The sequence below is a fragment of the Papaver somniferum genome, chromosome 2 (genome assembly GCF_003573695.1).
Source record: "Papaver somniferum cultivar HN1 chromosome 2, ASM357369v1, whole genome shotgun sequence".
NCBI classification, from domain to species: Eukaryota; Viridiplantae; Streptophyta; class Magnoliopsida; order Ranunculales; family Papaveraceae; genus Papaver; species Papaver somniferum.
This window is the reverse complement of record NC_039359.1, coordinates 12540036-12555086: the sequence shown is the minus strand read 5'-3', so window position 1 is coordinate 12555086 and position 15051 is coordinate 12540036. Positions and strand designations below refer to the sequence as shown.

The following is a 15051-nucleotide window of genomic DNA, read 5'->3' as shown; positions in this document are numbered from 1 at the left end:
TATTCGGTATGGTTGTTAGACCCTCTCTTTTTCATATAGGTTTGACCTATTATGCAAAAGATGTAAGTATTGATTAAGAGGGAGAAACATATCGCCGTAGTATTACTTCGAAGTTGTGATACAGTTGAAGTTTGGAGAAGATAACAATAATATGTTTCTATATAACGACGATTGAGAATATTTGTTTTCAAAGTTGTTATCTTTTCGGATCTTCAACAACAACGATGCTGAGTTGAACACGTTCAGAATCGTTGCAACTTGAAGTAACGAAGAATTCAAGGAGTTGAAGAAACCAAGGAAATCAAGCATGATGGATTCGAGGAGTTTTTGAAGCTTTATTTTTAATGCATATATATTGATAGTTTTGTCACTAAAATAGGCAAAGTGGAAACATCAAGCATGATGGATTCGAGGAGTTTTTGAAGATTTATTTTTAATCCATATGTACTGATAGTTTTATCACTAAAATAGACAAAAAGGAAGATCGTTAGAGCATTGATCGGTCGAACTCACAAGTGTTTCTATCTCAAGTTTGTTATCAAATTTAGTTGTCAAAACTATATCTTAATTTCTAGTCTACAATTAGTTAAGTCTCGGATTATGATAGAAGTATGTAGTTGAGAATAAGACATTCTACCGTTTGAAGTCGAAGATCAACCGAAGATTTTGGAGAACTTCTTCAACAAAAGTTAAGTGAAGACAAGACCACCTATTTCTCAAGTTATAATCATCCTTATATCTATCAAACATTGGCGCATGACTAATTAGACTATCATAAGCATATCAAGAATTTCGAAGCAAGTTTATCTTGGTAATTAGTTCTCGAAATATATATGACTAAGATTAATGAACATTTGTTCATACTTGCTGAATTTCAGTTAAGAACAATTTATTCTTCATAATCTAAATCGTGATTAAAGATTATCATTGGAAAATAGCCTGGAACAATGATATATGTCATTGATGTTATTTGGGAAAGTTTTGAATTGATATAGAGAAAAATATATAACTATTGTAAAATCTGGATACATGACAGTATGCATACCAGTTTCCAAACTGGGAAAACTATTATAGGGTCGGATTTGCAGTACATATATCCAGTACACGTACCGGCGTAGCTATATGTCGACAATGACTTAGTAGGACGCATACCCTTTATTCATACCACAAAAATTATGTGAACTCGTGAACCTGGAATGTTACGCATACCTAGTATGCGTACCGAAAAAAACTGTTGGTTTTGAAACCGGTGTGGTATCCATACCCGACATGCAAACCAGAAAGGTTATGTAAGTTACGAAACTTATATTTGTCTTAAGGTTACACATACCCGGTACATGTACCATGACAAATATAGTCACGAACAAGGAAGAATACAATACCTAGTGCACGTACTTGCCCTCTCGAATATTTTCAGATGCACATAAAATTATTTATGTGAGATAATTAGCATTTGAATAAATATCTAAGAACAATACATAGACATGATTGATCACATTATAACCTATGGTTGTGACTCAAACTTAAATTCTTAAGTGTTATACGAAAATGATTAAGCCTATAGTTCAATCGACTATTTTCGGCTAACTGTTTATGGATAATATCTTTGTACGTGGTTCGTTTACATTTCATCCTGACCAGAGTGTATATCTTGATATTTCAATCACATTTCAAAGATTCATCTAACAGTGGATATTGTTTGCTTGGTTCCAAAGCTATCCTACCTTAAACTTAAAGCAACCAACACTTTGAAAGTCTATATAAGGGGAACCTCAAGCAACTAGGATCTTTGAATTCCAGAATTATTCTTGTATGTCCTAATTGTAAACTAGAGTCGTCCTTTTCCTAAAACCCTTTTAGGGTATAGCGACTACAAAGACTTCATAGGGATTCGTGACGCCAGGTCCAACTATCTTTTATCTTGATAGTTCGTGTATCGTGATCTTATTTGATTGTTGAGCTACTCACTCAAACAATATATATAGATAGAAATCGCAAAGTTCTCTACGTCTCAGACTTTGTGATTCCACAGGTTTAATACTTGTGAGGTGATTAATAATCTAGGTTTCTCTTTGGGAAGCATAAGTCAGGATTTTGAGGTTAACTAGACTTTGTCTATTGATATCGATTTCCAGTCTCACCTTGATCTACTATCAAAAATAAAATCACACATATAGGCTTATCTGTGGGAGGCAGATTGGTTTAAAGTCTTCAATTGAGTTGAAGCAACTCTTAGGCTGTAAAGGATGTCAGCTAAGGGAATCAATTTCGCGGAGTCCTGCTGGGATTCAAGAGGCGTAAGGAACGCGACTGTTACTGAATTGTTGTGAGGGTTTAATTCGGTCTCAACTACATTCCATCCTAAAGTTAATTGGTAGCATCTTAATACAGTTTGGTGTTCAAACCTGACTAGGTCCCGAGGATTTTCTACATTTACGGTTTCCTCGTTGACAAAATTTCTGGTGTTTGTGTTATTTCTTATCAGCATTATATTGTTTATCTTTATAATTGAAATATCATGGGTTGTACGTAAATTAATCAAAGTAGATACATCCATCCTTGTTTGTTGGATACGACTTGATTGATTCTTGGATATTGATCTTTGGAATTATCCAAGTACTCTCACACTAAATCAGGTTCACGGACTTGTCTCTGTAAACTTTCTGATTGTGGGTGAAAGAGATATAACTCTAAATATTATTTCTTGATTGATATTCATTAAGTTGAACTCTCGGAATTGTATTTAAGTTTGTCCATACATGTTTCCTAAGAAAAAGTTGGTGGTGTATTTTTGTACCCCCGCATTTTTACTTATAAGTTATAAAAGTTTGTCCGTATTAATATTGTGGCTTCTAGCTTAGATTGTTTTTCTTCTTTATTAGGTCAAGTACTAGGGTAGGGTGTTTTGCTTAGCTTTATCAACATTATAATTTTGGGTAACCAGCGCGGCTCCTTTCTTAGCTATAATTTGGTTAAAAGCTTTGTCTTGGATAGTGAAAGGAACACATATGTTCTTTATTCTTGCTAAGAAATGGCTGACGGAAACTTATGAAATCTCATTTTCCATATATCACTTCAAACGGATACTGGGTTTCCGTTATAAAAATTATCGGAAACTCAGTTTCACTTTATTACACTTTTTTCACACCATATCTTAACCATCTATTATTTTTAACGGCGTTATCTTCTTCACCAATGGATCTTAACAAAAAAAAATTTATAACTAGCTTTTTTTTAACGTATATAAGAAAACTCTTATTCTAAAATACAATTTGTCCCAATCAATTGAGTTTTTTTTTATTCTCTTATCCCTGTACTACTCAAATTCTTTGATTTTCTTAACACTCTACCGCTCAAATTATCTTCTCTTAATTGAATTCAATATTGTTAATATGAATTTTGTTCAACAATAAGAAAATGATCTTACAAGTTACTTACATTTTGTGGGTAATGATGACGTATTCATGAAGCTTTGTCACTCATAACGAAAATGCTTATGGAGGGACCTTAATTTCTTAAAATATAAGATGAAATCAATTAAAAAAGATGTTAGAGAATTCATATCAATTCTTAAAATTATATATCGTCAATGTAAAAGTAGTGCTGAACCCGAAGATTTGGTAAGTTCTATAACTGAATTAAGTTCTCTGCTTGGTGTTACCTTATTGTTTTTATTGCAATGTATTAGATTCGAGAAAGGAGGGAGCAATTTCAAAAAACAGACATGGCAACCATTCAAGTATAATGGTTAATATGGTATTCTTAGAGACAACATTCATGGGTTTGATTATCAACTCACTGCCGTGCAAAAAAATGATTTATTTTCCAAGCATAAAGACTTTATACCATCCAAATATGGGATATAAGTACTAGCTAATGAAGAGATTCGTTGGGACTACAAATATTAGGCGAAGCTCGTAGGGACCAAAAAATCTAAAACAAGAAGAAGAAGGTAGGCGGAAGAAGGATCACGAGCAATGTGTTTTCATGAAAAAAAAAAGAGGTGGTTGGGGAAGTGCTTCAATCCAGGAGGAAAATTTAAATATGGATAAACAAAGTGCAGATATGTTAGAGTGTTTTAATGAATCATGATTACGAAATGAAGGAAATAAAACCCGACAACAAACCTAATTTCATGAGATTTTGTTGTGTAAACAATAATAGATATCCATTAATCGCAAAAAGAACAAGATAATACAAAAATGGATGTGGTCTTAGTAACCTAGCCCCAGCCGAGCGACAATATTACATAAGAAGCAATATGATGTTTTGAAGAGATTGTGATATGGCACACGGAAGCGATTAGAAAACAAGGAGAATCCACTCCTTAAAGTAACCGATAAAACACTCCAATGCAGGAGAAAACTCTAATCCAAGAGTAAAAGAAGGTAACAACGGAGTTTAACCCAAATAACAACCAACTGGTTAATAATATTTCAATAGACGAGCTCGCAAGCTAATTATGAAGATAATAGAAAAGGTTTTATATAGCCTGCAAACATAAAAACCCTAAGGTTTAGAAATTTCCTAAACAAGATAAACTTAACAGAAAAGCTAATTATCCTAATAATAAACACAATAAATAATAAATATCCAAGATTTAGTCAAATCTTAGAAACAATAATTCCAGCACCTAATACGTCCCGTATCAGATTGAATATAATCGGCTTTAATGATTCAGAAGATGATAAATTAATCCAACTATAATTATTTCCTTCAAAGAAATGTTTATTTTAGTTTTTCATTTCCAGTTTAGTTTTGAATTAATAATGTTGCATTTATTTATTAGTAAACTTAACGTAGTTGTTGTTTGAATTAATGGAAACTTTAAACTTCGAGTAACTTCATTCGTCATGTGAAAACTTTAACCAACGGCTTTATTGTTTTTTAGATTAACATCAACGACTAGATTTTTAAAATATTAAACTTCCTAACTGGTATTTATGCAAACTGTACGTATTTTAAATATGTAGCTGTTATAGATTTTTCCAATATAAAGATTATCTCTTTTTCATCAACGAAACACAAAATCAAGATTACCTTCTTTTTTTTGTCCTCCAAATTTTATTGATGCCTCCACCATACACACTTGAAGAAGATACCGATTTGATACGTAGTTTTTATAGAGTTATGAGGATTTATCAAACAACCTTAATAGAAGCAGGAAGTCTTTTAAGAAGAAGAAGAGCAAACCACGGGTTTTTCCAGAATTTTATACCTAAAATACAGAACCCGAAGTCTCCACTAGGCCAAGATCAACCCATTAACTTTGGCGAAAATCAATTTTCGTATTCTATTGTTTTAATAAAATCTGAGTTTCCATAGTAAAGGTATATCTAAGTTATAGCCAAATAAAATAGGTAACCATACTGTAGAATTAGAATATATTTTTTTTGCACACTTTTCTAAATTATATTGGAACGTTGAGCTCAATCATTTTTGCCTAACTTTCAAAATTAAATCAGTGATATGGAGATTAAAATGTCACATGCACATCCATCACAGAGTGACTTATAAAATTAAACCTTTTACGATTAAAAAAACAAAATGAGGAGAGTCGGTTTCTAGTTAACTAGTAAACCTAAATCCAGGCTCTGATTTTCTTACAATAGAAGAGGCAAAATCTAAAACAAATTTCCATGAGCTGTTCCAGGCTTGAAAATTTTGACCAATTAAAATTATTTTATTTCTAGAGAGAGAGAATCAATGAAAGGTGTTGTTTGTTTTTCACGATCTTCTTCTCTAAATCTTCCCTTTAAAGATACCCTAACTATACTTTAAAGACAAACACTTCCTTGAAACTTCATCCCCAGAAACCCTATAAAATCCCCATCTGATAACTTTCATAACCTTCTTTGCATTCTCATTGTTTTCTCTGTTGCTCAATATTTCCCCATTTTCGTGCTTTATTCTTCCTTTCGATCTTGGGTTTCCTCGATTTTATTCAGATAAGTATTAAAGTTCTGTTTCTTTACTGATTATTTTGATCAAAAACAAAACTTTGGTTTTTTATTAGATTTCGATTCAATCTTAAGAAATTTAATTCAGATCCAAAATTAGGGTTTCTGTGAGGTCATTTTGATTTTTTTTTATCCAGGCTAAATTTTCAGAAATCGAAATTTAGGTTGTTTGTGTCAAGATCTCAATGATTTTAGCTTTATTTTTTGAATCGAATATATATCTCTGATTCTATATGAGTTATTTAACGTTATTACGTAGGATCCGTCTTCTTCAATCGTTCTCAGTTGTTTTCCTCTACTGGTTTTACAATTTCTCATGGACTAATTCTGCTGTTTCAACTGATTTAGTATTTCATTTTGTGTAAATACCCTAAAAAATTAGATAAAAATAACATAAAATATTTTTAAATCAAGGGTTTCTTTGTATATCCTAATCTAAGGTAGTCAGTCATGAGTAAACGGGCAGCAATATCACTGAGTTCAGGATCTGAAGGAGGAGGTGGTCTGGATGATGAAAGAAAGAAGAAAAGAATGTTGTCTAATCGAGAATCTGCCAGGCGTTCGCGTATGAGGAAACAACAACATTTAGATGAATTGCTTAATCAAGCAGCTCAATTGCAGAAAGAAAATGATGAAATTGTTAAAAGGGTTAATCAAATGACGGAGATGTTTAGTAAATTTGATTCGGAGAATAATATTTTGAGAGCTCAAATGGCTGAATTGGCTGATAGATTACAGTCTTTGAATTCAGTACTGAGAGTGATTGAAGAAATTAGTGGGTTTCCAATGGATATTCCTGAAATTCCAGATCCTTTGTTGAAACCATGGCAGCTTCCTTGTCCATCACAACCAATTATGGCGAATATGTTCCAGTGTTAGGAAGTTTAATATCTCAAGCTGCTGCTGCTGTCCCTGCTGGGTAAGATAAGACTCAGTGTCTGTCTTTTGGTTCATCTAATGTTTTTTTAGGGTTCGAGTCTATTTGTATTCTGTGTTGGACTAGATATATTTAATAGTTTGGGTTTAATAATTTGTCCGAGTTCAATGGTGGTGTGTTACTACTGTGACAATGTTGTTTGTTACTTGGGGGAATCATAACCAAGTCTTGTTGGTTAATTTTGAAGTGTTTGTTAATGGTTGATTAATCAATGCTATGGTTGTTGTTTGTTCTTTAAATTTCAATTCCCATTGGCATCAGTCTGTCTCCTCTATTGTTTTGTTAGAACTTTCAGAAGCAATTAAACCCTTTCCCCTACTTCGTTGCCTTAGTTTAGCATGAAACGAAGCAGAATGTTTTTTTCCTTGTACTGTGTTGCCTTGGTAGATCTCGTTTGCATTTAGTGTAAGAGAGCCTCTTCTTTCTAGAGAAAAGCCTCCTTGACTTCCTCGTCTTAACAGCAAAGTAGAACATAATAAGAGAGGACCCTGAATTAGATATGAGCGAGTTGTTGGGGGTACTGAAGTTTAGAACTAGAGCAGGGAGGCTAAGCAAAGGAATACCGAATACCAGTAGCGAAACAAAGAAGATATTGTTAGTTTAGAACTACAGCAGGGAGGCTAAGCAAAGGAATACCGAATACCAGTAGTGAAACAAAGAAGATATTGTTAATTGTTACGGCCTAATGAAAATCGCATCTAATCAAGATAACTATACAAGAGATTATGCTTAACAAGGTGTTTTTTCTCGGTTACGGAGAAGTATATATCAATGCCTTGACTGCCTAGATCCCTAAGAAGCTTGTATCAATCACTTGAACCTTTTCCAGTTTGAATCTTGTGCTTGAACTTTGAAGTAGACTTCAAAGTTTTCCGGTTTGAATCTTGTGCTCCTAGCCTAGGTCTAGGAATAATTCTCTACCTTAAAACCACAACTCGAGGACCTTATCAATTTTACTAAAGATGAAGAAAGGAGAGCAGGCTTCCGTCTTCGAACAGTGTCCTGTTATCATTTGTAAACTCAAACCCATGTTGTTGGACGGAAGTTGGTCGGTTTAGCAGCCGATTGGTAGGGTTTATGGTTTGATTTCTAAGGACATGCAACACTCCTAGACTATGATTATATGAACCACTTAACTGGCCAAGGACGAATATTTCGCCGCAGGCCATTCATTATTCATGCACAACACCACAAGTTTTCTTATGAATAATAACAGTATAGATAAACACACAATTAATCTTTTACAATAACTTTATAATTATATATAAAAGATCTATGGACAACTCAAACTGATAACTGAGTTTGCAGATTCTTTAATTCAATTTAAACACCAGAGAAAGTAAAACCCCAAAAAAGGTAAACATAAACCTCTAATTGAAAGAGAAAGTAGAACCACCTGAGAATGGCACAGATTAGCTGTCGTAGGTACGGCACTCATCGGTCTCGGGGTTATCCTTGCAGTAGGTCTCCAATACATCTGTGTTCTTCTTTTTGTCTCGGCTATGACTGGCGGCAGCACTCACTTCTTCAACCTCGTCCCATGCTGCAGCACATTCTCCGCTCACTGGGTCACCTTCGCAAACTTCCTGAGCGTTAGTGATACTTTCTGCTATCTTGTCAGATAGAGTATTATCTGGTGCAGCCATAGTTCGGATGGTAACCATGCGAACACCTGTAACTTTGTTCATTCTCCATGGTTGGTTCAAGCACGGAGGTGAGAGTGTCTTGGTTGAACTTCCTCCTGATTTGGCTACCACCGTAGTTGCTGTTGAGAAACTCACTCCTGCTAAGGTTGCTGCCATTTTGCTTTCTTTTTTTTTTCTTTAGCAGAGAAACTGAGTTTGGATTTGTGTTAAGGGAAGTTAGAGAGAGAGAGAGAGTGAGATAGGTGATATAGCTGGTAATAAGGAGTTTCTGATTGGGTTGCGTGTGGTTTATGTTCATACATTTCTTATCAAAATTACAACCAATAATATTGTTACACGTAAGTCCAAATATATTAAAAAAAATCAAGCGAAATATCTTGAAGACTTCTGCTACAAAAAGGAAATATGTGAAGATTGTGGTTTTGATTTATAAGTTCCTGGATTATAACCGCAAACCACAACGAAAACAAAACAAGAACAAGGAATTGAGAAATGAAAATATCAAAGTCCTACATGGGCTACCAGTGGTCCTTAATCGTGCTACTGGTTTTGGGCTGTTTATTTCAACCCTTGGTTTGGGCTTTTTCCGAAACCTCATATACGAGTTTTTTTTTTTTTTTTTTGATGCGAATAAAAATGTATTGATTAAGAAGATATCCCTTCCTTATCAAGTAGGAGCTCAGATACGATACTTTCAAGGGGATTATCTGACCACTTTTTAGTTGGCTTCTCAGTACAAGCTATTCTGGATAGAATGTCTTGTGTCTGACACTTTATTTTGTTCTTTAGGAACATAATGACATTTCCAGTTCTTAAAATTCTTAAAAAGTAACATGATATCTTGAATAAAACTGTGAACTGCTGGTTGATGTTGAATTGGCCTTTAGTTATAGTCTCGACTAGTATCATGGAGTCTGCCTCAAAATTTACTGCCTCCAACCTCAGCTGCTTTACCCAATTAACAATTTCCACAATAGTTAGTCCTTCCACATGCTCCGGACTCAATGCTTTTTCAATAAAACTGCATTTTGCTCCAATTACGCAGTTTTAGGCCGATGCCAACATTAACGGTAAGATAATCAAATGAACCATCCGAATTTAAAATAGAAACACCATTTATGTGGTGCCACCACTTTAAGTTAGTTTTAGTTTCTCGAGAGACTAACTTAAGAGATAGTTTGAGACTAATGGTGGTGTAATCTATAATTAGATTGGTGATTCTGTGAATATCCCCAGAAACTTGTTTTCAAAAACCTTCGAACACCTCTCTTTCTAAATGACCCAAGCATTAACTACCTTTCTTGTAATAACATCTGAGTTAATATTTCCCTCCTCGAACTGAAGAATCCAATTTGAACATTTTTGTTTGATGGTACATTGGGAACTAAATTGCAAACCAACACTTCCAAACCACATTGCTCTTGGATAATTGCAGTGAGGAATAATATGAGAAGCACTCTCCTCAGTAAATCCACACATGCTACAACTTACGTCAGTATTAGAAGAATAACGAAAAGTTCTAGATTTTATATGAAGAATATCTAGAAGACATTTCCATATAAAATGTTGAACTCTGGGAATTAATGACAGGAAGATTCGAAATGCTAGTAAAGATTCTCTTTATCTCTAAAGAAGTATTGATTTACCATGAGTATCTAGATACAGTTTCTTGTATGCAGATTTCACAGTGAATGAGTCATTCTTCTCAAGCTTCCAAATAAGCTTATCTTCTTGTTGAGGATGTATAGATTATCCAAAAATAAAACCTATTATCTTAGGAGACAAAAGTTTTTAAGGAAGCCCAAGATTTAAAGAGTTGTTTGCTTGATTGAATAAATCCTTAACTAAAACATAGGAAGAAGAATTGACCGCATTAGGCTTAGATTCTGGAGGAGAGTGAAGACCAGGAACCCAAACATCTCTCAAATTCTGATTAAAGATCCATCTCCAAGACTCCAGCAACTATTTTCTCTAATGAACTGATTTTGAGAGCTAATACTTCTCCAAACATAGGAAGAACCATATTTTACAGTATAATAAAAAATATCCCCATTAGGATAATATTTAGCACCCATAACTTTAGACTACATATCATACCCTCTAGTACATAGCCTCCATGCAGACTTAGAAAGAAGAGCTCTATTGAAACATTCTAGATCTCCAAATCCTAGTCCAACATCCTCGTTATCTTCACTAATTTTTTTTTTCATGAAATAATAGATCCCTTGTTAGAGTCTTTCCTTCTCCAGAATTTACTCTGAACAGAATTAATATCTTTGATTGTTTGATCAGGCAGTTTGAAAGAAATCATATGATGCACTTGCATTAAGCACGTGTTTAACTATGATCGTTCTCCCTGGTTCGGAAAGATTTTAGGCATTCCATTTAGAAATTATTGAATTTCATCTTCTCAACTGGAACTGAAAAAGAAACTTTTCTAATTCCTACCAATAAAGAAAGGAAGTCCTAAATGCTTCTCTCTAGAATCCATGATTGGAACTTGTAATATACCAAATAAGTCTTCACAGGAAGATGGACTTACATTATTACTGAAGTACACTGAAGATTTATTGAAATTAATCACTTGACTAGAGAATTTACTAAACTCCTCAATTACTTCAAGCAAAGTTCTTGTTTTAGAAAAAATTGCTTTACAGAAGAGCAACCAATCATATGCACAAAGTAGATGATTAATTTTTGGTGCCTTTCTTGCTATTTTAACTCCATTGATAGTCTTAGTATTTTCACAATAAACAAATTTTAATAATAAAAAGATAGGTAGATAATGGATCTCCCTGTCTAATCCCTCTAGTAGGATGAAAGGACTGACAAGGAGAGCCATTAAAAGTACTTCAACTTGACTAGTGCTTATACATTGAAAAATTAAGTGACACCATTTGTCACAAAACCCAAATTTCTTTAGTACTTGAATTAAGAAATTCCATTCTAACCTGTCAAATGCCTTTGATATATCCATCTTAAGTGCCATAGAACCAACCATTCCAGTTTGTCATTTCATACTATGAACCATGTCTTGAACAAGAGAAATATTTTCAGATACAAGCTGAAAATGCGGGGGTCTAACAACCACACCCAACAATTCGTTTAGAAATCAAAGAGAACTTACTCTAATATACTTTCTACAGAATCAACTAGACAATCAGGCTCAATCTAGAGAAAAGTATATCAAAGAATTTTATATCTCTAACTCTTTATTCAATCCGTAATCAACAAATAGAAATCTGCGAGCCTGATTAAATATAAGAGGAGTAAACTTGAACGGTACCAAAGACTAATGTTCAAGGATCAATCAATCTCAATCAACAACCAAAGGTTGGATTTCCTAATTGATCGATACAACACACAACCTTTGATATTTCAATTATATAACAAAATATAGTGCGAAAAAAAATAACACAGACACCAGAATTTTGTTAACGAGGAAACCGCAAATGCAGAAAACCCCGGGGCCTAGTCCAGATTGAACACCACACTGTATTAAGCAGCTACAGACACTAGCCTACTACCAATGAACTTCGGACTGGACTGTAGTTGAACCCTGATCAATCTCACACTGATTCAAGGTACAGCTGCGCTCCTTACGTCTCTGATCCCAGCAGGATATTACGCACTTGATTCCCTTAGCTGATCTCACCCACAACTAAGAGTTGCTACGACCCAAAGTCGAAGACTTGATAAACAAATATGTCTCACATAGAAAAGTCTATAGATTGAATAAATCTGTCTCCCAAAGAAATACCCAAGAGTTTTTGTTCCGTCTTTTGAAAAATAAAGGTGAACAGGAACCAATTGATAAATAGACTTATATTCCCGAAGAACAACCTAGTATTATCAATCATCAAACAATAATCTAAGTTTGTATGATGGCGAAACTAGATATTGTGGAATCACAAACGATGAGACAAAGATGATTGTGATCAGGTTTTATCTTGCTTATCGAAGAAATTAATCTCGAGCAAATCTTAGAGAAGATAATACTCAAACGATAGAATCGGGCAAGATCAGAACACGCAACTACAAGAGAAATAGTTGGGTCTAGCTTCACAATCCCAATGAAGTCTTTCAAGTCGTTAACCTACAAGGTTTAGGAAAACCTAAGGTTAAAGGAAAATCGACTCTAGCTTATGCATATAGTAACACACATGAGGTGTGGGGATTAGGTTTTCTAGTTGCTAGAGTTCTCCTTTATATAGTTTTCAAATCAGGGTTTGCAATCTAAGTTACCTTGGTAATAAAGCATTCATTATTCATTGTTAGATGAAAAGTATGATTCAACCAAGCTAATATCATTCAACCGTTAGATCGAACTTAGCTTGTTACACACAAATGAAATGTACCCTCATTTAGGTTTATGAACCGTACCTGAACGTGTACACCATGTTGACTCATCAATAGGTAACCGAAGTTATCCATATGATTAACTTTCATATCAACCATATTCATCTTAACCATAACTAGTTCAAATGACTCAAATGAAACTAGTTAAAGAGTCTTTCAAACGCTATATTCTTATAGAAGTATACAAGAACACAATTGAAGCAAAATCGGTTTGATTCACTTGAATCAATTCATGAACATTATATCCACGGTTTGCAAATATTGCATTTGTTAGAGTATTGCTCGGTCGAACTCGCATGCGTTGCTATCTCGAGCATGTTTGTCAATGTTATTGATCAAACCTATATGTCCTGATTTCTAGTCTACTATAGCTAAGTCTCGTACTAGAATAGAAAGTGTAGTTGATCTCAAGGAATTCATGGTGATTCATCATACAAGAAGAAAAACTACTCAAGGAACCGGTGGAACTTCTCGACAAAAAGGTATGTGAAGACTTGAACTTATCTGTCACTCAAAAGTCTATCTACTCTATCTCCTACTTCTTGAGAAAAAAAGTCGTATGCTATATATAGACTTAGATTATACATATTTGGTATTTCGAGCGGTGTATACCTCACCTATCTATATCTCGAAATATGTGCTGGTAAGCTTTTCACTTCGACCGTGTTTATCTTTACCTAGTGACGTAAGTCATGATATGTTTCAATCACTTTGAAAATTGCTTTGACGAGAAATGGTGTAACAACTATATAACGCCCTCTAAGAATGTTTCAATGGTTGGAATGAGAGTTTAGATTACATAATGAATGATGGACATAAGTATTATTGTGGAAACACATATGTGCATAAGTCTTATCCATTGAACCAAAGTTTCCGAACTTTGTTGATCAAGAGAAACCGGAATAATGCATGGCTTCTTGCCAAGTCCGCGAACTCAGTCCACGAACTGCCGAACTTCTCATCCCGAGAAATTCTGCTGGAGTTGACAAACTTGTTGCGTGAGTACCAGTCCGCGAACCCAGTCCACGAACGGGCGGAAAGTATTTTCCGAGATTTTCTGCTGGAGTTTGTAAACTCTGCCCTGTTTCTTAAGTCCGCAAACCTAGTGCGAACTTAAGAAGGTTATATATCTGAAGATGATTTCTGAACTTCAACTTATAAAGACTAAGGAATGCAATTTGCAAACCGTGGATATAAAGTTCATGAACCGATTCGAGTGAATCAAATCATCTTTGCTTCAATTGTGTCTTGTGTAGTACATACGATTTACTTGCAATTGAACAACTCTCTAACTAGTTCATTTGAGTCATTTGAACTAGTTATGGTGAAGAAGAATATGGTTGGTATGAAATTCTCATATGGCTAACCTTTTGGTTAACTATTGTTGAACCAACAATGTACACGTTTGGGTACGGTTAACAAACCTAGAAGCGTGCAGTTCATTTGTGTATAACAAGCTAAGTTTTCGATCTAACAGTTGAGAAATATTAGATTGAATCTAAATCAGGTATTCATCTAACGGTGGATATTGTTTGCTTTGTGACCAAAGCGAAACCCTGATTTGAAAGACTATATAAGGGGACATTTAGCAACTGTGCAAAACTAATCCCCACACCTCACGTGTGATACTAGTTTGCGTGCTAGAGTCGTTTTTCCTTTAACCTTTGGTTTTCTTCTTCTAAAACCAGGTTAACGACTTAAATACTTCATTGGGAATGTGAAGCCAGACCGATACTACTTTTACCGTAGTTGTGTGATTTGATCTTGCATCTGCTATCGTATGAGTACAATCATATTGATTTACTTGAGATTAATATCTCCGATAGGAAAATATATAAAAAGTAGTCACAAACATCTTCGTCTCATTGTTTGTGATTCCGCAACATCTTGTTTCCCTACCATACGATTAAGATTGTTGTGAGGTGATTGATTTATCTAGGCTGTTCTTCGGGAATACAAGACCGGATTATCAATTGGTTCCTGTTCACCTTGATTATTATCAATAGACAGAACAAAAACTTTAGGGTTTTTCAGTGGGAGACAGATTGATCCTTTGATAGACTTGTCTGTGTGAGACGGATTTGTTTATTGTTAAAGCCTCCGATTTTGGGTCGTAGCAACTCTTAGTTGTGGGTGAGATTAACTAAGG

The 15051-nt window shown here is 34.5% G+C and overlaps 2 protein-coding genes across 2 annotated transcripts; one reads left to right on the top strand and one right to left on the bottom strand.

Moving 5' to 3' along the window:
- The first annotated feature begins 5843 nt into the window (after positions 1-5843).
- Positions 5844-7142, top strand: LOC113346930 (bZIP transcription factor 53-like). Its single transcript, XM_026590485.1, has one exon. The coding sequence runs from the start codon at positions 6411-6413 to the stop codon at positions 6837-6839; it is 429 nt and encodes a 142-aa protein (XP_026446270.1). The 5' UTR covers positions 5844-6410; the 3' UTR covers positions 6840-7142.
- A 934-nt stretch (positions 7143-8076) lies between these two features.
- LOC113346929 (calvin cycle protein CP12-2, chloroplastic-like) lies at positions 8077-8784 on the bottom strand. Its single transcript, XM_026590484.1, has one exon. The coding sequence runs from the start codon at positions 8697-8699 to the stop codon at positions 8310-8312; it is 390 nt and encodes a 129-aa protein (XP_026446269.1). The 5' UTR covers positions 8700-8784; the 3' UTR covers positions 8077-8309.
- Between the last annotated feature and the right edge of the window lie 6267 nt (positions 8785-15051).